We start from the raw sequence: 27,217 nt of genomic DNA, 5'->3' as shown, positions 1-27,217 counted from the left end.
CCACAAAGGGCGACACACGGGGCGAGGTTTATGGGGGTTTTGTGAATGAAAGAGTCATACCAACAGAGTGGCATGGACGTTCCCAGCCAGTTTCCATGATTGATCATCTGGGCCTTAACCCTTTCCATCTATTAAGTAGAATAAATAGCCATTTTATCTCTTTGAGTTAAGCATTTTCTGTACTGCAAATTCTAGATGACCAACAATTTTTAGAGGAGGAGGTGGTGGTAGTTGTAGTCGTTGGGTTTGGGCATGACAAGGTCAGAGCAGAGAGACATGGAACACTGGGAGAAAGGGCATGTCCTCTGGTAGTTCTAGTCTGTAGGAGACTAGGTTCATTATTTGCTAAATAGTATAAGGCCCTCAATATCATGGATGTAATTTACGCATTTCCTGACTTTGTAATTATTCAAATACAAATAAACATGGAGGTCGTACAGCATCGTCCTCCCATGTCCTTCTGTTGGCCCCTTCTGAACCTAACCGATCTAATTTACTGACATCTTTCATTCCTCCAAATGAAGAAGCAATAAAAGACTTCTTCTATCATGTATACCTGGATCACAATTTGACCCTTGCCCCGTATAATAAAATAAACAACAGAGGTTATCGACCCTGTTTATGCAGAGGTGTTTAATACCTCTATCCAAACTGGCTCAGGTCCTTTTTTTTATAGAAACAAGCTAGTGTAATCCCACTACTAAAGAAACCTTTAGCAGATAGTAAGATTCTATCTAATGTTAGACCTATATCTTTTTCCTGAGCAGCCACCAAAATACTAGAATCTATAGTACATAAACAACTTTTAAAAACAGAACAGAGTTTTTAGAATCCTATCACCTCATGCACCCGTCTCAGTCAGGTTTTTGATCTCCACACAGCACCAAAACTGCGCTGCCGGAAGTCACTGCGTCACTACAAAAATGTCCTTGGACTACTGACACAATGCCACACTTTTTCTGTTCGAGCTCCACGCAGAGTTCAACACTGACCCCATGACATCCTTTTACAATGCCTGTCTGATTGTGGGGTCAGAGGTGCAGTACTTGTTTGTCTGACCTCATTTCTCTTTTAACAAGAGCAAGCAATTTCGATGAAACCTCACCTTTCCAAGCCAAACCTCTAAAATGTAGGATACCCCAAGGCTCTGCTCATACTTCTACACTGTTTATAATGTACATGTCTCCTTTAGCCACCCTGGTTGAGACATTCGGCATTATGATAGTTTCATATGCCGACTATACCCAGCTGGTATTTTGTTACCTGTCAAATTAAGAATGCTGCAAAGTTCCCTTCTCAGATTGCATGAGAGCAATCTTAGGTTGGCTGAAAGAAAACAAAACAGAAATCATACTGTTAGGGCCTAACCCTAATGTAGGTTGTGATAGTGCTTAGCCCAAGGATGGAACTCCCCCAATCCTGGCAGCTATAAACCTGTCCTATCTTTTAAGACTCAGATCCACACAGTTGATAGAATCTGTATGTGGAACCTTAAGGGTCTCAAGAAATTCCTCCCACTTTTTCCATGGGAGGCCCGCAAAACCGTAGTTCAAGCGATGATGTCCTCTCGTCTGGGCTACGTAAATGCCTTGTACCTTGGTTTAACTGCATATTTAGGCCTTCAACTGCAAGTGGTCAAAAATGTGGCAGCGTGACTCCTTTTTATTTTGCAAAAAGGTACCCACACTTCACCATTCCTTACCCACCTACCCTGGGTTCCTGTGAATAAAAGGATCATCTTTAAAGCACTGACCTTAGCACAGAGTGCCCTGGTGTTTCTTTGGCAGTTCCTGAGAGCTGAGAGGAGGGAGGTGGGACCCGGGTTGCAACTTTTACTGCAGACTCTCGGTTGCAGTGTCAGCCGGCGTGCTTTGGATTTGTGGATGTGCCCACCGGCAGTGTTATCTCTGCCGGTCTCTGCTCCTCGACTGTGTTGGTGGCGGGCGGCAGCGGAGATAAGGCGCAGCCGGGTGGCTGCTGCACGGAGACTCCACACAGTGGCAGAGAATGATCATGGGAGCAAGGAAAGGCACCACAAGGCAGTAGTTGCAGCAGAGGCTGAGATAGCTGGAAAAAACGGGAAAACAGGAGAAGTGCAAAGAAAACCGGCCGAACTGGAGGATCAAACTAAAACTAACACTTGCCCAAGTAAGGTGGGGTTAACTAATGTAAGGGGGACCATAAGTAGCGAACGCATAAGAGGCTGTAGTGAGGATCAGACTAAGGAATCTCAAGGGAGAGTAACAAGGAGTAAGGCTAAAACTTCAGAAAAAGATCTACAGGGCCCAGAGTGCACTTGGGGGGAGGTTCACAAGAAAGCACAGGACTTAAAAAAAAAATCTGAATCAGTCCTAGACAGCAAAAAACAACAAAGAATTAAGAATAAACTCAAGAATAAGAGCTCCAAAGCCCCAGGGGATATTACACCTTCACTACGCTCATATTTTAGAGTCCTACCCCAAGTTCTGCAGATCACCCAAGATATGGCAGCAGCTGCATTGGAAAACAGCAAGCAAATGCAGAGCAACCCCGACTCACTATTAACCGGAGGTTTAACTGTGGCCCAACAAGATGAGGGGCGAGGGGCCGAAGCATCGGCTACTCCACCCACACCTTTGGTTCTAAAATTACCTACAGAGAAGGAAGCTCATAGCATAATAGCAAAAGAGGGGGTGTCCCTGGATGTATTAGTTGGTAGTGAAGCTGAACAAAACATAGCTCTGAACCTCGCTAAATCGCTAGAGGGTATAGTCTCCTCCATTGCGACAATGAGAGAAGAGATTAAACAGGAATTTGTAGTCTCCAAGATTAATCAAAATGAAATAAGAGCAACCTGTGAGGAGTTAGGTCATAAGGTTGATGGCCTTTATGAGAGGACCGAGACTCTAGAAAGCTCTGTGGGTCTACTAACAAACAATCTTGAATGTGCAAGGTCAAAAATATACAATCTTCAAAAAGAGGGAGAAAGCATGAAAGAGCGAATAGAAGTGTTGGAAAACTTTTCTAGACGCAACAATATCCGACTTTTGAAGATCCCGGAAGGGAAGGAAAGTGGAGATCTCAAGGGATACATAATAAAACTAATAAAAGAGGCACTTAACTTGGAGGAAACGGAAGAAGAACTTGGCAAAGACATCCAACGGATACATAGAGATCCTTTTCGTTTGAATCCGGCAAGGACCAAACCTAGGAAAGTCTTAATTAATTTCCAGACGTACACTCTTAAGGAGAAAATACTAAACCTAGCTTTGAAAGCCGGTACAATAAAAGGCCCGGATTTTTCCTTTGAAATTCGCTCTGATCTTTCAAAAACTACACTGGACAGACAGTGGGAATTGGGGCAGCGCATGGATAAATTTAGATCCTACGGGGCTACGGTGCAGATGAGATTTCCTGCATTTTTGCGTTTCATGTATAATAACAAAATGCATAACGTTCGCACTACTCAAGACGCAGATGAGCTGCTAGAATCCATCCGAGATCATGCCCAAGCCCAAGCCCACGACCAGACTCATTCTCATAAGGCTTAGAAAGCGGTTTATATACAGATAAAGAAAAAAGGAAAAGGAATTTTCAAATAGGGAGACGGAAAAATAAAAAACAAATTTAAAAAAAAAAAAAGGGGTTGGGGAAAAAAAAAAAAAGGGGGGAAGTAATGAAGGAAAAAGAAGGGGAAGAGGGGAAAAAAGGAAAGAAAAAAAACCAAAAATAATAAAAAAAAACCAAAAAAAAGCAGGGAAAACGAGGAGGAAAAAAAAGAAAAAAAATGGGAAGAAGGGGGAAGTAGGGGAAGGAAAGGGAAAAGTGAGGAAAGGGGAATAAAAGAGGGAAAACAAGAAAAAAATATATATATATATATATAAAATACCCACAATAAATATATATATATAATCACGGGAAACTATGCACAGGGGAAGGTAGGAATGAATGAATAATTAGATATATTTGTGTATGTGCGTTTATATAGGTGTGCACGTATACACGTGTATACGTATATGTATATATGTATGCAAACAGCACTTGAAACTCCCACTTGATTCACGCTTATGATTACTTTAATGACGTAGTGGAAGGGAAGGAAGGGAGGGAAGAGAGAGAGAGAGAGGAGAGAGGAGAAAAAAAAAAGGAAGAGAATTTTTTTTTTTTTTTTTGCAGCTCTTTTTTTTATCCCTACTTGCTCACAGACTAACATACTCCTGTAATAATAGGTAGCAGTAGTAGTCCATGGATGGGCTGCAGACGGGCGTTAATCTGGCTAAAGACCAAGCCAGAGTAAGTATGGGGGGGTTTCCCGGGGTAAGGGGAGGGTGGGGGGGTGGTAGAAGGGAAAAAAAACCCTCATTTGTGCTCCTCAACTGTTTGCTTAAATATTCAATATTGCGACTTTTTACTAAAACAGGCTATTTTCATGCTAGGTCTAAGGAAATTCTATATAATACAAAAAAAACGAAGGGTGTCAGGAGAAGATGCAAACTATGACATGCACTAAATTCTTGTCCTGGAATGTAAATGGCCTGCGCGTGAGAGGTAGACGTGAGCGAATACTACAATATCTGAGAGACTCACCGGCGCAGGTCATAGTGTTGCAGGAAACACACCTTCTCAAAACAGAAGCAAATATTATATTAAAAAAACATAGATGGATCGATAAATTTTGCTCCACAAACCATAATGCCAACATAAGAGGGGTAGTGTTTATCTTTAAAAAATCTGCAAAGGCAGAAATATTAGAGAGCAAGGAAGATCAATCAGGGAGATGGCTAATGATAAGAGTTTCGCTTGATGGTCATACTAGAGTTTTGGTGGGATATTATGGTCCAAACTCGGACGACCCATCACATCTAGATGCAATAAGGATTCAATTACTAACAGTGCAAGACCCAATAATCTGGATGGGTGATTTTAATATTGTGCTCGATCCCAAACTAGATAAATCAATAAGATCGAAAAATATTGGTTCGATCAAATCTAGGGAAACATTAAAAGCAATTATGGCACACATGGGTCTGGCTGATCTTTGGAGAGAAAAAGCGGGTAAGAAGATTGGGGTGTCCTATAAGAACAGCAGGTTTAAACACAAATCTAGAATAGACTATGCCTTTTTTAGTTACTGTCTAAAAGATACTCTAGAATCAATAGAATACCTTCCATCTCATCTGTCAGATCATTCGGCATTAGAGTTTACTCTTAAGGCTGAAACCTCCATCAAACACCCTTCATGGTCCTTTGATAGGACACTCCTACTTGAAGAAGAGGAAATCAACTTCCTAATTAAGGAGTCTATAACCTTCTTCGACTTAAATAGAAACTCAGCCACCCCAACAATCATCTGGGAGACATTCAAAGCGTTTATAAGAGGACAAATTACTAACAGAGCTTCCTATAGACGAAAGCTATACTTTGAAAAGATAAATAGAATAGAAAAAGGCATGAAAACCTTAGAGTCAAAAACATCCTCACCCTCAAGTACAGCTGAAGAACAAGAACAAATGGCTGATTTGAAAGCAGAATTAGAACAAATACTGCAGGAGAGAATAAATAGAAGGTGGGAAGCGAGTAAATCTTCCCAATTTGAGTTTGGAGAAAGTGCTGGAAAAATTCTGGCTTGGAAAATCAAATCTGATAAAGCCCTAAACTACATCAGGGAAATTAAGATAGAAGGTGAGTCTGAGACAAGAACTACCAGTCCTGAGATAGAAAGAGCATTTCTTGAATTTTTTCAGGTCATCTACAAAGAGGATCTCCCCAATGATTCAAACGCAAGAGATAGCTGGTTGGAAGCCATTACATTACCAAATTTCTCGACGACCCAGAGCAAATCACTAGAATCAGTCATCACACAAGAGGAGGTGAAAAAAGCTATCAGTCAAATCAAGAAAGGCAAAGCGGCAGGCCCGGATGGGTTGCCGGGAGAGATCTACAAAACACTTGAGAACGCCATTATACCAATATTAATTGAACTCTTTAATGGCATTCTATTGGAAGAACAGCCTATGCCTAAATCTTGGGGCGAAGCCACAATTGTCCTCATTCCCAAACCAGGGAAATCCCCATTAGAGTGTGGGTCATACAGACCAATATCGTTACTTAACAACGACTATAACATTTTTACAACTATAATCGCCACAAGACTGGCTAGCGTTATTGGTACTGTAATCCATCAAGATCAGAAAGGATTTATTAAGGGGCGACAATTAGCTGAGCTAACCCGTGAGCTAATAAGGGCTATAGATATTGCCACCACTTTTTCTCTCCCTCTGGCTACTCTGACTCTAGACGCAACTAAAGCGTTTGACAGAGTTAACTGGCTCTATCTAAATGATGTCCTAAAAAAATTTAACTGTGGCGAAGTGTTCTGCAGAATGATTAAACAGCTATATAACTCACCGTCAGCTAGGTTGCTGGTTAATGGGTCCTTGACTGAAGCATTTAATATTACAAGAGGTACAAGGCAGGGCTGCCCGCTTTCCCCTCTCCTATTCGACTTATACATCGAGCCTTTTGCCCAGGTGTTAAGGGAAGAGGTGGACATTCTACCCTTCTGTTTCGGAGACTGGGAAAGACGGGTAGCACTGTATGCAGACGACATACTAGTGTTTACAGCTGATCCAGTCAAGGCATAACCAGTGGTTATACAACGTGCTGTAGAATTTGGCCAAGTCTCAGGGTACGACATAAATTCGAGCAAGAGTGAGATCATGGCATGGAACCTACCCAATTTAGATCTCGGGATTAATATCTCATCCTCAATGCGATATTTGGGAATCAAAATAACTCAAGATGTCTGCTCCCTTGCACAAACTAATTTGGAAAGAATACACAGTGAAAGCAAAAGACTTATGAAATCTTGGACACACCTGCCTCTCTCTATAACAGGAAGGGTTAACTTAGTCAAAATGTGTATTCTCCCAAAATTCACCTTTATCTTTAACACTATCCCAATAACTATGAACACCAAAATGTTGGAAAAATGTCAAAGAGAAATCAACTCATTTATATGGAACTACAAGACTACAAGAATATCATGGAAGAAGCTCAGAAGAAGAAGAGAAAAAGGGGGCCTTGCACTACCGGACCTAATGTTCTATTCATGGGCCTTTCAGATGTCCTATTCTAGAATGCTTCTTAAAATGCCATCTAATCTACCTAGTACATCCATGTATGGAGCCATGCTAAAGGAGACAAATCTTGCAGCAGATGGCTTTATGTTTAAATTTGGTAGTCAAACATTCTTCAAAAATATAAAACTGAAAACACTACACTCATGGGCCAAAAATTGGTTTAACATCAGGAAAAAACTGAGACTATCTTACTATTCAAACTATGCACCAATTTGGGACTCTCCCGGGTTACCACTATGCTTGAAAGATAACTTGTCCAATATAATTGAACAAGCAGGCATCTGTAAATGGGGCCACCTATTTAAAGATAAAAAACTTATAACTTGGGATGAGTTATATGAGCAAGTTGGCCCAGGGCTTTCCAGATTCAAATATATTCAAATGGATAGTTGGGCAAGATCTGAAATCCGTAAAGACAGTAACATTGGAAAAATAAGTGAAATGGAACAACAATTAGTAGAACGTCCAACTGGAGGAAAAGAAGTAGCTAGATGGTACTGGCTTCTGTTGGAAGAAAGCGAAGGGGAGTTTAAACTCCCGGATGAGTTATGGGGGACCGAAATTGGGATTCCATGCGAGGAGAGGTGGATAAACTCTTTTGAGATTTTACGCAACATCGTAAAGCCCTCTTGGCTTGTACGAAATCAAATTTTCTCTGTACATAGGGCATATTTAACACCGCGGAAATTGTCTAAATATCAAACAGACAAAAAATGTAATAAATGCAACTTAGCAGACGCATGTGACATACATATGTTCCTAGAATGCCCTAATATAACCAAATTCTGGGAAGACGTGAAAAACACTTTAAATTCCATACTAAACACTTCCTTGTCAATAACTCTCCCACTTGTCATCTTTGGAACAGAAGACAATATCACAGGCAAGGAAAAATCATTTCTTTTCTACGCAATTTTGATGGCGAGAAGACAGATTTGCATCCAATGGGTAGAGAAGACACCTCCTCTACAGTTCATGGCTTACTTCATTATATGAGATATCCAAAAGAGACCTAATGAGATCTGTAAATAAGAGAAAGCTAGCATTTTGGGATCTCCTGACCAACTGGAGATGATCCGGGTTTTTTTTTTTTTTTTGTTTTTTTTTTTCCCGGGTCCGATGATTATGCCATCTTTACTCTTTTGGACCAAGGGCTAGGACAGTTTCGAACAAGGTCCGGCAGGTTGAAACATACCTAGATGGAGTCAAAAGAATGCTCCCCTAACTGGCTTTGTCTTTCTCGACACATATCTCCCTCCATTAACACATATCACGCCAGTAAGGCCGTGCAAGGTGGTTGGTATCTTCCGTCAGAGGGGAAGGCAGATGAGGACAAAAAAAAAAAAAGGATCATCTTTAAAGCACTGACCTTAGCACAGAGTGCCCTGAATAACATTGGTCCCAACTATCGGAACGAAAGAATCACTTAGTACCAGTTCAGCAGAAATCGATGTTCCTGTCAGTCCCACCTCATGTAGGATCCTCTTTTTAAAAGGAGACGTTATGGTACCTCTCTTTTGTATGCGTTGCGAAAATGTGGAACTTATTCCCCTATCAACTCAGAAGCACAGAAACTGAATCCATCTTCCGCAAATGTTTAAAAACATACCCGTTTACCTTATAATATCTTACTTCACTCTATCCTCCTATTATCTTGTCCTTGGTAGCGCTGGGAAACTCATTTATGAGTTTCTGTTCATGCTATACAAATACCTCTCATTCATTCATTCATTCTTTCAAGCCGTAGGTGATTACTAGCCAGCTATACTTGATCACCAACTTTGTAAGCTGGTTGTGGTGTGCAATGTTTGTTTGCGTTTCTTATCATACTTCTCTTGGTTTGTTTGAGTTGTATTCATACAGCTTGTTGAATCTCGGAAAAGTGATTCAGGAATTTCTGTAGTGAGGGATCCGAGATTACTACAGCGCACATAATTTTCTTTTTATATATGTGGGTTGATGCCTGTCGTGCAGTAAAAAGGAAATACCTAACTAACGGGGTGTTCCGTTTTATTTCATGAAAACTCCACAGGAAGTCAAACATATTCCCATTCCGAAGATTGACACCTTAATTGACTTGAAAGGATCTGTTCTTGTGCTTGATTTACTCGTTCTGCCTGATCATTTGTTTGTGGGTGGTAAGTGGTCGAGAGATGAGCATCGATATCTAAGGATTTGCATAGGTTTTGTCAAAATCTTGATACAAATTGAGGGCTCTATAGGAAATAAAGATTGATGGGAGACCATGTAATCATAAATTGTAGTGGGTGAATAAGTCTACAGGTGCTTTGGCGGTATGGATCGCCTCTTAAGGATTAAATGTGCCATTGTAGAGACCAGACCCACTACTACTCATATAGTAATAAAACCATTGGAATTTGGCAAATTAGTTACAAAGTCCATAGTGATGGCATGCCAGGGGTATGGAGGCACTGGCCAGTGGTGGTGCAATAAACCCAATGATGGAGTATAGACCGACTTATTCTGGGCATATGGGACAGGCTTGCACATAAGTGTGCACATCCATGGATAGGTTAGGCCACCAAAGCCATCTTTTACAGTTAGCAATAGTTTTTCGAATGCCAGAAAGAGCAGCAGGTGGTTTATCATGGCACCAATTTCACACCTTATGTCTGAGTTTTTCAGTGGTTACATACATGTTGTTACCCTGGTACGGGTGTCCATCTTTTACCAGATTATCATACTCTGTGATCCATTCATCTATATTCAACTGCTGCATCCTTTGTTTTATCTTATAAAAAAACTGTTGTTTAGTACAAGTACCTATCACCTGCTCAGAACCTAATAGATTTTGGGGTGGGTGATGTGCTAATTTGGGTGAATCATGACACCATTGTGATAATATATCTGCCCTGGTCTGATGTGTTCCAGTATGGTACGTAAGAACAACATAATTTTAACTAAAAAACAAGAGCTCTCTAACCTGTCTGTGTGTCAAGTGTTTGAGGGATAGAAAAGAATTCAGATTTTTATGATCTGTTTAACCTGTAACTGTATGTTCTGCACCCAGTAGATAGTGGCACCACTCCTGAAAACATAATGATCCAGCATTGGGGTATCTTTCATAGATTTACATGGTGGAATCATTCTCCGTTGTCATAATGGGAGTCCCAAGGTAATATAAGCATTAGTAAAGCTCTTCCATGGGCTATAATGGTGACAACCATGCATTTAATAGCCTATCTACCTCCTTTAAAAAAAAAACTTTAGGTACAACCAATATGTAACCAGCACCCTCTTGTGTATTCTGTTGACTTTCGTACCTGATCCATGAGAACAGTTATTGGTGGCAAAAGGTGTCTATTCTAGGGCCCTGTAGTCTATGCATGCATGTAAATCACCATTCTTCTTTGGGACAAAGAATAGGGCGGAAGAAACAGGGGAAGTGGCATGAAAAATGAAGCCTAAAACTAGCAATTCGTCCAGGTATTGCTTTAGATAATTAGTCTCAGTTTCCGATTGAGAGTAAATGAGACTACTTGGTAGGTTAGTCCCTATAATAAAATCAATGCAACAGTCAAAGTCCCTATGAGGGCGTAGCTGAATTACTTTCTTTTCATCAAATACATCCAGAAAATCCAAATATTCCTTTGGAAGGATGTTTGAAAGTTCTGGTGCCACTACTACACACATTTGGGGTAGAATCAGGTCTTGTGCTGTGGTATAGCAACTGTAACTACATTATGGTGACCCTAAATTCACCCAGCTTGAAGACCAATCAATAAGGGGATTAAAGAGTAGTAGCTAGGATCTCCCTATGATAGCACCGAAAGTGTGCATCTCTATTAGATTGAAAGATGGGGTGTCTTTTTGTCTATTATCAGAAATTAAGTTCATGGGAACCGTTTGTTAAGTAATCAATTCTGATGATAATTCAGATCTATCAAATCAACTGCCATTACTACTTCTGGTTCTTGTTTCTTTACTCAAGGGATATTTAAGGAACTGGCCAAACTTAAATCCTGGAAATCGCCTGGGCCTGCTGAATCCAGGAGCATAGACAACAGTTTTTGTTGTTGAGGGGGAAATTATCTTGGTGACTGAAATGGTTAGGTGTTGTGGAATTTTACCTATGTTATGATTCTGAGGTCAGCGTATTAGACCTACTCGACAAGTTCACCTCAGGACTAGTTGAGCTTGCATGGTTTCCTGATTGCCCTCTGTGATGACTTTCATCTTTTTCTGAGCCTTTTTTGGTTTGGCGATACAATTGCAGGCAAAGTGTCCTGCTTTACCACAATTTAGGCACAGATATATTTTCTGCATCGTTCCTTTCCATTACTAGATAATGACCCCTTGTTCTTCCAATTAGCATGGGTTCTACTGAACCCCTAACCTTAACATCAGTCTGCTTTCACTCAGATCTAACCAAAAACAGCCTTGGCTCATTTCTAGATCTGTTGCTCTCATGATCAGCAAGTCGATAATCAAGTCTAACGACTAGAACAATAAATTGCACCCAATCTGTAGGGAAGGTCAACTATGTGAGCCAAAGAATCTTTCAATTAATCTTTCAGACCCGATAAAAAAGGGATATGCTATTTTCTTTGGGCCATTGAGTTTCAGTAAGTAATTTGCGAAAGGTTGTATTATAAGTAAGTTCTTACCCTGTCGTAGGTTTAAAAGCTCATTATCACCTACCTTAATAAAGGTATGCTTTGTAAATAAGCGTTGCATAGGTTCTTAAAACCTAGCATATTTGTGCAACAGTGGATCGGTATTCTCAATGAGAGGTATTGCCAAATTTGCACTGTTACCATCTAGGTGGGTGATGATAAATGCAATGCAGTCTGTATCAGAGGTGATTGGCCCCAGCTTACACAATAATTGCAGTTGACATTGTCTGCAGAATGCATTAAAGTTAGTGCTATCTGCAAAAAAGCACTCTAGGGGAGCCAGCGAAGTGGGAGTAAATGTATATACAGTGTCATTAGTACAGGCTGTTCTCTCATTCCATGACAGCTCTGTTGCCCTTGATTCAATTGTAAACGGCATGGATTGAGTGACAAATTGTTTATCCTTGGAAATGAATCCTGAATCTAACCAGAACAAATAATGTGGGTGATATTGCACCAGTGTATCCCTGAGGGTTTGAATTTTTTGGCGCAAGACTTGAACTACACTCTACAGCTCTCCAAGGGCCCTAGTTAATATTGCCATATTGGGAATTTCCTCACTGGAAATCTCTGGTAATGTCTGAGCTAGACCCTGAGCATTTATCAAAGTCCCTGGGTCCATATCGTCTGGGCAAAAAAGCTTTAAGTGGCTTAGTTTTCTGTCTGATAGCTGACTAGGAAAACTTGTCTGCATAGATTCCGCTTGAAACTTAAGACGCATCTCTTCCCTAAAGACTAGCGGTCTGTGTCTGGTTAGAGATTCTACTGATCTGGTTGGTCTGATGGTTTAATGATGGGGTTCGATAGCGCGGGGACACACTGTTCAGTGTAACCAGGCGCTCAATAAATGGCTTTATTATTATTATTATTATTATAGACGATGCTGGACCCATCTGACTCCCAACACAGCACTCAACCAAAGAATGTATTACGTCAAACAGACACTGTCCCAGGAGTGAACGGAGTCTGGATAAAACAACAAAAAAGGAAATGACTGAATCACTGGGTGTTGGTCTGACTCACTGTTATACACGGGACACCCAACAATCTCCCTTTTTGGGAATGCGCATTCTATAGTGCTCTAATAAACAACTAGGAAAAAGTAACATAAATGACATTAGTCATTGTACCAATAAACATAATCAATTTCTTGTAAACACTCCAAGTAATGAAACAGACTTACAAAGTAATTAAAACAGTAAACACGTATTATGATCTCTTGTGGTAAGGAGACACACAACTCTTATATTGAGTCCTAAGTCATGGTTCTAAGTCTGCTCATTGAGCATTTTACGCCATATGCTTCAGAAGAATTTTGCTTTGTCTTTCAGTTTCATCGCTCTATCCTATTTTTTTGCTCATGGGAATGTCTCTGGTGCTCTCAATAGTGTTGTTACTCAGTTCAGGAATAAATGCACAAGTTCCTGAATATTGCAAGCTTGAAATCAACAGAGTCACCGAGAAAACAAGAACAGTGCACTAATGTTGTTCTTTTTCCCTTTGCTTTTCTTTTCTTTAATTTCAGAGTTCCAAGTGATGACACCTGCAGAACGGACCTGGATCCGCAACCAATATTCCAGCCGACTTCCAGAGCACAAGGGATTGCCGCTGTTCCTCAACGGTAGGTGTTTCTGTGAGATGCCAGGATCGAGGGAACTCGATTAGCTGCTCGGAGATGTCTGCAAGTGAGCAGATATCGCCGGTCAGGCAGGATGCTGGACGACGTCAGAGGGAGGGGTTCGGACTCCAGGGAGAAAGTGGAGAGTTTCTTCTTGATGGAATAAAGCCAAGCGCCCAACTGGGGTTTAACTGGACTATCTATCATTGGTTCTATTGTACTGGAGGGGCACATAGTTAATTATACTTCTGTGGTTCCATATTCTGGAAGAGCATGTGTTTACTGTGACCCACGGTTTCAAGACAATTCTTGTTTGCAGGCACATGGATAATCAAGTCAAGTCAAGTCAAAATTTGTATAGCGCACTACTCACCCAGAGGGTCGCAAGGCGCTTGAGGGGGGGGGGGGGGGGGGGATCACTACTTATCAAATAGCCACGTTTTGAGTTGTTTTCTGAAGGAGAGGTGGTTTTGTGTGAGGTGGAGGTGGGTGGGGAGAGAATTCCAGGTTTTGGCCGCTAAGTAGGAGAATGATCGGCCTCCCATGGTGGCTCTTCGGATGCGTGGAAACGCGGCGAGGGCTTGATTAGACGATCGTACTTGGCGGGTGGGGGTTTAAAAGGTCAAGCGCGTGTTGAGGTATTTGGGTCCTAGGTCATAGAGGGCTTTGTGTGCGTGGGTGAGGAGGCGGAACGTTATTCTCTTGTTGACAGGGAGCCAGTGAAGGTCTCTCAGTTGACCGGAGATGTGATTGTGGTGAGGTGTGTCTAGGATGAGTCGGGCGAAGGCGTTCTGAATGCGTTGGAGTTTTTTCTGTAATTTGGCTGTGGTTTCGGCGTAAAGGGTGTTTCCATAGTCCAGTCGGCTTGTGACAAGTGCTTGGGTGACCGTCTTTCTTGTTTCAGTGGGGATCCCTCTGAAGATCTTTTTGAGCATACGTAAGATGTTAAAGCATGATGATAAGATGGCGTTGACTTGTCTGGTCATCGAGAGGGAGGAGTCTAGAATGAATATCAGGTTGCGAGCATGGTCCGTTGGTAAGGGTGCGCTGCCCAGGGCCGGTGGCCACCATGAGTCGTCCCATGCAGAGGGGGTTGATCCAAGGATGAGGACTTCCGTCTTGTCTGAATTCAGTTTTAAGCGGCTGATCTTCATCCACTCGGCTACGTCTTTCATCCCTTCGTGTAGGTTGGTTTTGGCGTTGTTTGGGTCTTTGGCGAGGGAGAGGATCAGCTGTGTGTCGTCAGCGTAGGAGATGATGTTGAGGTTGTGCTGGCGTGCGATGGATGCGAGGGGGCTCATGTAGACGTTGAAGAGGGTGGGGCTGAGCGATGATCCTTGTGGTACATCGCAGATGACTTCGGTGGCCTCTGATCTGAAAGGGGGGAGGCGGACTCTCTGGGTTCTTCCGGCGAGGAAGGAGATGATCCAATCCAATGCTTTTCCTTGTATCCCAACGTTGCTGAGGCGTTGTACAAGGGTGCTATGATAGACCGTGTCAAACGCTGCGGAGAGGTCCAGGAGGATGAGGGCAGCTGTTTCCCCGTTGTCGAGTAGTGTTCGGATGTTGTCTGTGGCTGCGATGAGGGCGGTCTCGGTGCTGTGTTTGGCTCGGAATCCGGACTGTGAGGGGTCGAGGGAGACTTTAGACTCGAGGAAGGTGGCGAGCTGACTGTTGACCGTCTTCTCTATGACTTTGGCAGGAAAAGGGAGGAGCGAGATGGGGCGGTAGTTCTTAAGTTCGGTGGGGTCTACTGTAGGTTTCTTCAGGAGGGCACTGAGTTCGGCATGTTTCTAGCTTTCCGGGAAGGTAGCGGAGTTGAGGGAGCAGTTGATGATATCTCTGAGATGGGGTGCGATGATGGAGTCGGCCTTGTTGAAGATGTGGTGGGGGCATGGGTCGGTTGGTGATCCGGAGTGAATGGAGTTCATCAAGCGGATGGTGTCTTCGGTGCTGATCGGGTTCCAGGTGCAAAGGGTGGTGGTGGGGGGCTTCAGTTCGGTGGTAAGGGTAAGGGTAACTGGTCGCCGAAGCTATTATGTATGTCAGCGATTTTGCTGTGGAAGAACGAGGCTAGAGAATCGCAGAGGTCTTGAGAGGGAGTGATGTCGTTGGTGCCGGCGCTGGGTTTGGTAAGCTCTTTGACGATGTTGAAGAGTTCCTTGCTGTTGTGGGTGTTGTTGTCGAGTCGATCCTTGAATGCTGATTTCTTGGTGGATCGGATCAGCTGGTGGTGTTTGCGGGTGGCGTCCTTGAGGGCGGTCATGTTGTCTGTGATTGGGTTTTTTCGCCAGGCTTTCTCGAGGGTGCGGCAGTTCTTTTTGGAGTTCTTGAGGTCATCATTGAACCAGGAGGCTTTTTTGCTACCTGGCTTGTTGTGATGGTGTTTCAAGGGTGCTAATTCGTCAGCGCTGTGGGTGATCCATTGTGCGAAATTGATGGCTGCTTGATTTGGGTCCGATGATTTGGCGGGAGGGTTTTGGTTTAGCGATGTGGTGAGCTGGTCGGTGGTAATTTTGTTCCAGTTTCTGCGGGGGACTTGTGGGTTGTGGTGGGTCAGGGTCTTTTTGAAGTTGAAGTGGACGCAGCTGTGGTCCGTCCAGTGGAGTCCAGTGGCATGATTGAAGGAGACTTGCTTGCTGGAGGAGAAGATTGGGTCGAGCGTGTGTCCGGCGTAGTGGGTGGGGGTGTTTACCAGTTGTTTGAGTCCGAGATTGGCGAGGTTGTCCAGAAGGGTGGTGGTGTTGCTGTCGTTGTTATTTTCCAGGTGCTTTTCCAGTGCTTGCACGTGAAACCATTATAAGCAACGACCACAGGAAATTCTAAATGTGCACCTGACACAAATAATAATTTACTAAGGAACCAAGCCTTAAATAAACACAAAGATAATTACAAGCACGGGGAGCAGACATGGTGCTTGGTACAAACATAATGATAGTCACAAATGTGGATCATTACAATCCTGAGGAAAATATTGAAATCTGGCACATGGCAATGCAAGTTTATGCCTAGCAAAACACAGAACCAACTGAACTCTATAGAGTTTTCGTGTAAAAATGTTTGTCTAAAAGATAGGGGGAACAACATTTAGCCTAAGCTGTGTAAAAGGAGGGTAGGACTACATGGCTCTTAATGCTATAACCTGATGGACATATGGGGCATGCTGGCATGCAAGAGTTAGTATTCATAACAGTTCCTCCCCACAAAGGGCGACACACAGGGCGAGGTTTATGGGGGTTTATGTGAATGAAAGAGTCATACCAACCGAGTGGCATGGACGTTCCCAGCCAGTTTCCATGATTGATCATCTGGGCCTTAACCCTTTCCATCTATTAAGTAGAATAAATAGCCATTTTATCTCTTTGAGTTAAGGATTTTCTGTACTGCAAATTCTAGATGACCAACAATTTTTAGAGGAGGAGGTGGTGGTGGTTGTAGTCGTTGGGTTTGGGCATGACAAGGTCAGAGCAGAGAGACATGGAACACTGGGAGAAAGGGCATGTCCTCCGGTAGTTCTAGTCTGTAGGAGACTAGGTTCATTATTTGCTAAATAGTATAAGGCCCTCAATATCATGGATGTAATTTACGCATTTCCTGACTTTGTAATTATTCAAATACAAATAAACATGGAGGTCGTACAGCATCGTCCTCCCATGTCCTTCCGTTGGCCCCTTCTGAACCTAACCGATCTAATTTACTGACATCTTTCATTCCTCCAAATGAAGAAGCAATAAAAGACTTCTTCTATCATGTATACCTGGATCACAATTTGACCCTTGCCCCGTATAATAAAATAAACAACAGAGGTTATCGACCCTGTTTATGCAGAGGTGTTTAATACCTCCTTCCAAACTGGCTCAGGTCCTTTTTTTATAGAAACAAGCTAGTGTAATCCCACTACTAAAGAAACCTTTAGCAGATAGTAAGATTCTATCTAATGTTAGACCTATATCTTTTTCCTGAGCAGCCACCAAAATACTAGAATCTATAGTACATAAACAACTCTCAGAGTTTTTAGAATCCTATCACCTCATGTACCCGTCTCAGTCAGGTTTTTGATCTCCACACAGCACCAAAACTGCGCTGCTGGAAGTCACTGCGTCACTACAAAAATGTCCTTGGACTACTGACACAATGCCACACTTTTTCTGTTCGAGCTCCATGCAGAGTTCAACATTGCCCCCATGACATCCTTTTACAACGCCTGTCTGATTGTGGGGTCAGAGGTGCAGTACTTGTTTGTCTGACCTCATTTCTCTTTTAACAAGAGCAAGCAATTTCGATGAAACCTCACCTTTCCAAGCCAAACCTCTAAAATGTAGGATACCCCAAGGCTCTTCTCATACTTCTACACTGTTTATAATGTACATGTCTCCTTTAGCCACCCTGGTTGAGACATTCGGCATTATGATAGTTTCATATGCCGACTATACCCAGCTGGTATTTTGTTACCTGTCAAATTAAGAATGCTGCAAAGTTCCCTTCTCAGATTGCATGAGAGCAATCTTAGGTTGGCTGAAAGAAAACAAAACAGAAATCATACTGTTAGGGCCTAACCCTAATGTAGGTTGTGATAGTGCTTAGCCCAAGGATGGAACTCCCCCAATCCTGGCAGCTATAAACCTGTCCTATCTTTTAAGACTCAGATCCACACAGTTGATAGAATCTGTATGTGGAACCTTAAGGGTCTCAAGAAATTCCTCCCACTTTTTCCATGGGAGGCCCGCAAAACCGTAGTTCAAGCGATGATGTCCTCTCGTCTGGGCTACATAAATGCCTTGTACCTTGGTTTAACTGCATATTTAGGCCTTCAACTGCAAGTGGTCAAAAATGTGGCAGCGTGACTCCTTTTTATTTTGCAAAAAGGTACCCACACTTCACCATTCCTTACCCACCTACCCTGGGTTCCTGTGAATAAAAGGATCATCTTTAAAGCACTGACCTTAGCACAGAGTGCCCTGAATAACATCGGTCCCAGCTATCGGAACGAAAGAATCACTTAGTACCAGTTCAGCAGAAATCGATGTTCCTGTCAGTCCCACCTCATGTAGGATCCTCTTTTTAAAAGGAGACGTGGTGGTACCTCTCTTTTGTATGCGTTGCGAAAATGAGGAACCTATTCCCCTATCAACTCGGAAGCACAGAAACTGAATCCATCTTCCGCAAATGTTTAAAAACATACCCTTTTAATTTATAATATCTTACTTCACTCTATCCTCCTATTATCTTGTCCTTGGTAGCGCTGGGAAACTCATTTATGAGTATCTGTTCATGCTATACAAATACCTCTCATTCATTCATTCATTCTTTCAAGCCGTAGGTGATTACTAGCCAGCTATACTTGATCACCAACTTTGTAAGCTGGTTGTGGTGTGCAATGTTTGTTTGCGTTTCTTATCATGCTTCTCTTGGTTTGTTTGAGTTGTATTCATACAGCTTGTTAAATCTCGGAAAAGTGATTCAGGAATTTCTGTAGTGAGGGATCCGAGATTACTACAGCGCACATAATTTTCTTTTTATATATGTGGGTTGATGCCTGTCGTGCAGTAAAAAGGAAATAACTAACTAGCGGGGTGTTCGGTTTTATTTCATGAAAACTCCACAGGAAGTCAAACATATTCCCATTCCGAAGATTGACACCTTAATTGACTTGAAAGGATCTGTTCTTGTGCTTGATTTACTCGTTCTGCCTGATCATTTGTTTGTGGGTGGTAAGTGGTCGAGAGACGAGCATCGATATCTAAGGATTTGCATAGGTTTTGCCAAAACCTTGATACAAATTGAGGCTCTATAGGAAATAAAGATTGATGGGAGACCATGTAATCATAAATTGTAGTGGGTGAATAAGTCTACAGGTGCTTTGGCGGTATGGATCGCCTCTTAAGGATTAAATGTGCCATTGTAGAGAACAGACCCACTACTACTCATATAGTAATAAAACCATTGGAATTTGGCAAATTGGTTACAAAGTCCATACTGGTGGCATGCCAGGGGTATGGAGGCACTGGCCAGTGGTGGTGCAATAAACCCAATGATGGAGTATGGACCGACTTATTCTGGGCATATGGGACAGGCTTGCACATAAGTGTGCACATCCATGGATAGGTTAGGCCACCAAAGCCATCTTTTACAGTTAGCAATAGTTTTTCGAATGCCAGAAAGTCCAGCAGGTGGTTTATCATGGCACCAATTTCACACCTTATGTCTGAGTTTTTCAGTGGTTACATACATGTTGTTATCATGGTAGGGGTGTCCATCTTTTACCAGATTATCATACTCTGTGATCCATTCATCTATATTCAACTGCTGCATCCTTTGTTTTATCTTATCAAAAAACTGTTGTTTAGTACAAGTACCTATCACCTGCTCAGAACCTAATAGATTTTGGGGTGGGTGATGTGCTAATTTGGGTGAATCATGACCCCATTGTGATAATATATCTACCTTGGTCTGATGTGTTCCAGTATGGTACGTAAGAACAACATAATTTTCACTAAAAAACAAGAGCTCTCTAACCTGTCTGTGTGTCAAGTGTTTGAGGGATAGAAAAGAATTCAGATTTTTATGATCTGTTTAACCTGTAACTGTATGTTCTGCACCCAGTAGATAGTGGCACCACTCCTAAAAACATAATGATCCAGCATTGGGGTATCTTTCATAGATTTACATGGTGGAATCATTCTCTGTTGTCATAATGGGAGTCCCAAGGTAATATAAGCATTAGTAAAGCTCTTCCTTGGGCTATAATGGTGATAACCATGCATTTAATAGCCTATCTACCTCCTTTAAAAAAAAACTTTAGGTACAACCAATATGTAACCAGCACCCTCTTGTGTATTCTGTTGACTTTCGCACCTGATCCAAGAGAACAGTTATTGGTGGCAAAAGGTGTCTATTCTAGACTGTTAACTTATTAAGGGCCCTGTAGTCTATGCATGCATGTAAATCACCATTCTTCTTTGGGACAAAGAATAGGGCGGAAGAAACAGGGGAAGTGGCATGAAAAATGAAGCCTAAAACTAGCAATTCGTCCAGGTATTGCTTTAGATAATTAGTCTCAGTTTCCGATTGAGAGTAAATGAGACTACTTGGTAGGTTAGCCCCTATAATAAAATCAATGCAACAGTCAAAGTCCCTGTGAGGGCGTAGCTGAATGACTTTCTTTTCATCAAATACATCCAGAAAATCCAAGTATTCCTTTGGAAGGATGTTTGAAAGTTCTGGTGCCACTACTACACACATTTGGGGTAGAATCAGGTCTTGTGCTGTGGTATAGCAACTGTAACTACTTTATGGTGACCCTAAATTTACCCAGCTTGAAGACCAATCAATAAGGGGAGTAAAGAGTAGTAGCTAGGATATCCCTATGATAGCACCGAAAGTGTGCACCTCTATTAGATTGAAAGATGGGGTGTCTTTTTGTCTATTATCAGGAATTACGTTCATGGGGACCGTTTGTTAAGCAATCAAGTCTGATGATTATTCAGATCTATCAACTGCCATTACTACTTCTGGTTCTTGTTTCTTTACTCAAGGGATATTTAAGGAACTGGCCACACTTAAATCCTAGAAATCGCCTGGGCCTGCTGAATCCAGGAGCATAGACAACAGTTTTTGTTGTTGAGGGGGAAATTATCTTGGTGTCTGAAATGGTTAGGTGTTGTGAAATTTTACCTATGTTATGATTCTGAGGTCAGCGTATTAGACCTACTCGACAAGTTCACCTCAGGACTAGTTGAGCTTGCATGGTTTCCTGATTGCCCTCTGTGATGACTTTCATCTTTTTCTGAGCCTTTTTTGGTTTGGCGATACAATTGCAGGCAAAGTGTCCTGCTTTACCACAATTTAGGCACAGATATATTTTCTGCATCGTTCCTTTCCATTACTAGATAATGACCCCTTGTTCTTCCAATTAGCATGGGTTCTACTGAATCCCTAACCTTAACATCAGTCTGCTTTCACTCAGATCGAACCAAAAACAGCCTTGGCTCATTTCTAGATCTGTTGTTCTCATGATCAGCAAGTCGATAATCAAGTCTAACGACTAGATCAATAAATTGCACCCAATCTGTAGGGAAGGTCAACTATGTGAGCCAAAGAATCTTTCAATTAATCTTTCAGACCCTATAAAAAAGGGATATGCTATTTTCTTTGGGCCATTGAGTTTCAGTAAGTAATTTGCGAAAGGTTGTATTATAAGTAAGTTCTTACCCTGTCGTAGGTTTAAAAGCTCATTATCACCTACCTTAATAAAGGTATGCTTTGTAAATAAGCGTTGCATAGGTTCTTAAAACCTAGCATATTTGTGCAACAGTGGATCGGTATTCTCAATGAGAGGTATTGCCCAATTTGCACTGTTACCATCTAGGTGGGTGATGATAAATGCAATGCAGTCTGTATCAGAGGTGATTGGCCCCAGTTTACATAATAATTGCAGTTGACATTGTCTGCAGAATGCATTAAAGTTAGTGCTATCTGCAAAAAAGCACTCTAGGGGAGCCAGCGAAGTGGGAGTAAATGTATATACAGTGTCATTAGTACAGGCTGTTCTCTCATTCCATGACAGCTCTGTTGCCCTTGATTCAATTGTAAACGGCATGGATTGAGTGACAAATTGTTTATCCTTGGAAATGAATCCTGAATCTAACCAGAACAAATAATGTGGGTGATATTGCACCAGTGTATCCCTGAGGGTTTGAATTTTTTGGCGCAAGGCTTGAACTACACTCTACAGCTCTCCAAGGGCCCTAGTTAATATTGCCATATTGGGAATTTCCTCACTGGACATCTCTGGTAATGTCTGAGCTAGATCCTGAGCATTTATCAAATTCCCTGGGTCCATATCGTCTGGGCAAAAAAGCTTTAAGTGGCTTAGTTTTCTGTCTGATAGCTGACTAGGAAAACTTGTCTGCATAGACGATGCTGGACCCATCTGACTCCCAACACAGCACTCAACCAAAGAATGTATTACGTCAAACAGACACTGTCCCAGGAGTGAACGGAGTCTGGATAAAACAACAAAAAAGGAAATGACTGAATCACTGGGTGTTGGTCTGACTCACTGTTATACACGGGACACCCAACAATCTCCCTTTTTGGGAATGCGCATTCTATAGTGCTCTAATAAACAACTAGAAAAAAGTAACATAAATCACATTAGTCATTGTACCAATAAACATAATCAATTTCTTGTAAACACTCCAAGTAATGAAACAGACTTACAAAGTAATTAAAACAGTAAACACATATTATGATCTCTTGTGGTAAGGAGACACACAACTCTTATATTGAGTCCTAAGTCATGGTTCTAAGTCTGCTCATTGAGCATTTTACGCCATATGCTTCAGAAGAATTTTGCTTTGTCTTTCAGCTTCATCGCTCTATCCTCTTTTTTTGCTCATGGGAATGTCTCTGGTGCTCTCAATAGTGTTGTTACTCAGTTCAGGAATAAATGCACAAGTTCCTGAATATTGCAAGCTTGAAATCAACAGAGTCACCGAGAAAACAAGAACAGTGCACTAATGTTGTTCTTTTTCCCTTTGCTTTTCTTTTCTTTAATTTCAGAGTTCCAAGTGATGACACCTGCAGAACGGACCTGGATCCGCAACCAATATTCCAGGCGACTTCCAGAGCACAAGGGATTGCCGCAGTTCCTCAACAGTAGGTGTTTCTGTGAGATGCCAGGATCGAGGGAACTCGATTAGCTGCTCGGAGATGTCTGCAAGTGAGCAGATATCGCCGGTCAGGCAGGATGCTGGACAAGGTCAGAGGGAGGGGTTCGGGCTCCAGGGAGAAAGTGGAGAGTTTCTTCTTGAAGGAATAAAGCCAAGCGCCCAACTGGGGTTTAACTGGACTATCTATCATTTGTTCTATTGTACTGGAGGGGCACATAGTTAATTATACTTCTGTGGTTCCATATTCTGGAAGAGCATGTGTTTACTGTGACTCACGGTTTCAAGACAATTCTTGTTTGCAGGCACATGGATAATCAAGTCAAGTCAAGTCAAAATTTGTATAGCGCACTACTCACCCACAGGGTCTCAAGGCGCTTGAGGGAGGGGGAATCACTACTTATCAAATAGCCACGTTTTGAGTTGTTTTCTGAAGGAGAGGTGGTTTTGTGTGAGGTGGAGGTGGGTGGGGAGAGAATTCCAGGTTTTGGCCGCTAAGTAGGAGAATGATCGGCCTCCCTTGGTGGCTCTTCGGATGCGTGGAATCGCGGCGAGGGCTTGATTAGACGATCGTACTTGGCGGGTGGGGGTTTAAAAGGTCAAGCGCGTGTTGAGGTATTTGGGTCCTAGGTCGTAGAGGGCTTTGTGTGCGTGGGTGAGGAGGCGGAACTTCTGATAGATACATCTGCCGTGTGGATTCCTCACCTTGTGAATATCCCCCTTGCGTCAGCAACGTTCGGAAATTTTCTTCGTAGCACGCCGTTGTGGGCGACGTCACAGGAGCACGGCATCGCGCGCGACTCCGTCTGACGTCACCGACCCCATATTAGGCCCACGCCGGCGTGATGACGTCAGTTCCCTTTTTTCCGCGTCTCCGACGCTAACGGTTTTCGGGATCTTCAGCGATACCTAGTATCTTTCTGACTAATATTTGTCACTGTTTCTCTCTTGCGACTTTGTTCTTCTCCGGAGATGTCGTCGAGGAAAACAGGCTTTAAGCCATGTAGGTCTTGTGCCCGCATGATGTCTATCACTGACCCACATAAGGATTGTTTGTGGTGTCTTGGATCGGGCCACGACGTCAAGAACTGTGAGTCCTGTTTTAAGATGAATCCGAAGGCGCTTCGGGAGCGTGAAGCAAAGTTGCTTTTGGCAAAGGTGAAAAAAGACTCTGGGCGGCTTTCGAGATCTACGTCACGGAGATCGAAGTCGAAGCCAAGGTCTCGGTCGAGGTCGAGATCGGCGTCGAGGTCCAGAGCGGGTTTGAGGTCTGGAGACGACTCGAGGTCCAAGGCGAAGTCGAAGTCCAGGGAAAGGTCTAGGTCTAGATCTAAATCGGCTTCCGGGCATGCTTCGAGCTCTTCGAGGAGAAAGCATAAGAGGAGGAAGCACAGTTCGAGACATCATTCGGGGAAGGATTCCTCTGACTCGAAGAGAAGGTCTCACAAACACCGTAAGGACTTTGTCTCTCCTTCACCTGCTTTGTCAAGAGTGGGTTCTCCGGCGCCGGAGCCGGAGCCGGAGCCGGACCCGGAGCCGGTTTCCTCGGAGCATGAAGAAGAGGAGGTGACTCAAGAACCGGCTTCGGCGGAGACTCCTGTGAATCCAGAAGGTCAGGGTGAGGATGTGTCGGGTCGGCCTCCATTGCAACATCCGGTAGGTCCGTACCCTTCCTTTCCTGGTCCTGGGCAGGATCCCTCGCATTTTCTCAATGCGATGTTTGGAGTTTATTCGAGGGCAATGTACCCCGCTGGAGCGCCTGGTGGCCCCATGGGTCCGTTATCATACAACCTGGGTATTCCTCAGTCGTATGCCCCTGCTCCATTTATGCCTTTTATGCCGGCGCCTCTTTCACCTTGGCTCGGTACGGCTCCACCGAGGTCCTCGACTCCGCATGCGGCTTCGCCGACTCCGGATCGACCTCGCAGTCGAGATCGGGGTGCCACGCCTGTTCATGACTCTCGTCCTCCTGCTTCGGTTCCTCGAGCGACGTCGGAACCGGCTCCGTCGGAGTCGTTACCGGATCCGTCGACTTCGATTCGAATGGAGTGGTCGAGGCGAAGAGCTCAGCGTCTTCTCGAGCAAAAGGACGATGAGAGTTCAGATGTGGAAGAAGGCGAGCTTCCTGATCATGGTGATGACTTCGATGAGCTTCGGGATGCTAGTGGTCTGGAACTCTCTCCCGAGTGGGGTCTGCCTTCGGCTTCTGATGCACCATCAAGGGACGTAGCTCCTTATCACGTGGTTATTAGGAAGGCTGCTGACCTTCTTAACTTAAAGCTGCCCACAGTGGAGTACAAGCCCAACATTCTCACGGAAGTCCTGCATTCTCCGTCTTCAATTGTGGAGCCTACTTTGCCGTTTACTGATGCCTTGTCAGATCCGATTAAGGAAATTTGGAAGAGGCCGTTGTCTGCTCCTGCAGTTTCAAGGGTTATTGCAAGGCGCTATAGGGTGGCTCCTGATGACCCTGCATTTCTTTCTACGCATCCGTCTCCGGAAAGTCTTGTGGTTCAGGCGGCTTGCTCTAATAGGGCGGCAGGCTCCTTCCCTCAAGTGCCTGCTGACAAAGAGTCTAAGAAGTTGGATCAGGCTGCGAAGAAGACTTTCTCTTCTGGAAGCATGGCTCTAAAGTCGTCAAATGCTACTTGCCTTTTGGGTAGATATGTGCACGCGCTGATGGACTCAGTGAAGCAATTGTCACCAAAACTTCCTGAGGAGGATAGGAAAGACTTTAATGAAGTCATCTCTGACACTCAGGCTGCGGCCCGCATGGTCATCCAAAGCGGCATGGACACTGTGGATTCAGTTGCCAGAATTATGGGCTCATCCATTGCAACTAGGAGAGCCGCATGGTTAAAGTCATCTGATTTCTCGGCGGATGTACAATCTACCTTGCTGGACTTACCCTTTGAAGGATCTGGCCTTTTTGGTAAGAAGGCTGATGTGGCCTTGGAAAGGTTTAAAGACAGCCGTGCCACTGCGAGGTCGTTGGGTCTGCAGATGAGAGGGTCTGCAGCTAGAAAATTCAAGGGATTTGGTAAATCTTCTTTTCGTCCCTTCAAGCAGGGCCAACAACAGCAGCAGCAGCAGAACCCTCTATACAAGTCCTATAGAGGTAGACAGAGGGGTCGTGGACGTGGACGTCAAGTCTCCTCTTCCTCCACTTCCTCCAATAATGCCCAACCCCCACCCGCATCAGCAAAGCAGCCCTAGATCCACCATTCTGGATCATGTAGGGCCAGTAGGGGGTCGGCTTACTCACTTTCTACGAGATTGGGAATCGGTTACATCAGATCTTTGGGTTCTCAATCTCGTAGAGAATGGGTATGCACTTCCTTTTCAGGAGTTCCCTCCCAATTACCCTCCTTGCCAAGGTTTTTGCTCGGAGGACCACCTGCTTCTCCTGCAGGAGGAAGTCCTGGCTCTGTTTCGAAAGGGAGCGATAGAGGTGGTTCCAGAGCAGGAGAGGGGTCAAGGGTGCTACTCCCGGTATTTCTTGATTCCCAAGAAGGATGGCAGACTTCGGCCTATCCTGGATCTCAGGATTTTGAACCTCTATCTCAAACAGGAGAAGTTCAAAATGCTCACCCTTGCTCAGGTTCTTCTGGCGCTGATGGAAGAAGACTGGATGGTGTCGATCGACTTGCAGGATGCGTATTTTCACATCCCAATCCTGAAGTCGCACAGGAAGTATCTCCGTTTTACGGTGGGATCGCAGCACTACCAGTTTGCGGTCCTCCCGTTTGGACTTACTACTGCGCCTCGAGTTTTCACCAAGGTGATGGCGGTGGTGGCGGCGCATCTCAGAAGGTCAGGGATTCCTGTATTCCCTTATCTAGACGACTGGCTCATCAAAGCGGAGTCGCCGGAGATGGTGCTCCATCATCTGCAGGAGACAACTCAGTTGTTGCACAGGTTGGGTTTTTCGATAAACGTACCCAAATCTCACCTGGTGCCCTCCCAGCGCAACCTGTTCATAGGTGCGGTACTGGACACTTCTGTATGTCGTGCATTCCCTCCACCTCAAAGGATTCGCGACATTCAGGAAATGATTCCTTTATTCTTCAATGGAGCGGTTGTTCCAGTCCTGAAGGTCCTTCGCCTGCTCGGTCTGATGGCTTCTTGCATTCTGTTGGTCAGTCATGCACGCTGGCACATGAGGGCGCT

General features: G+C 43.6%; 1 protein-coding gene across 1 annotated transcript in view; it reads left to right on the top strand.

Annotated features, from left to right (window-relative positions):
* The window catches only part of LOC147690382 (uncharacterized), a 2,590,730-nt gene that overhangs the window by 762,691 nt on the left and 1,800,822 nt on the right, over positions 1-27,217 (top strand). The window contains exons 20-21 of the mRNA XM_086936677.1: positions 13,284-13,379; positions 22,941-23,036. Coding sequence (XP_086792803.1) covers positions 13,284-13,379; positions 22,941-23,036 — 192 coding nt within the window. The remainder of the gene's footprint in view (positions 1-13,283; positions 13,380-22,940; positions 23,037-27,217) is intronic.

This window comes from Lissotriton vulgaris, chromosome 9, assembly GCF_964263255.1.
Source record: "Lissotriton vulgaris chromosome 9, aLisVul1.2, whole genome shotgun sequence".
Taxonomy (NCBI): domain Eukaryota; kingdom Metazoa; phylum Chordata; class Amphibia; order Caudata; family Salamandridae; genus Lissotriton; species Lissotriton vulgaris.
Note: the sequence above shows the minus strand (reverse complement) of the source record. Positions and strands in the feature narration are given on the sequence as shown.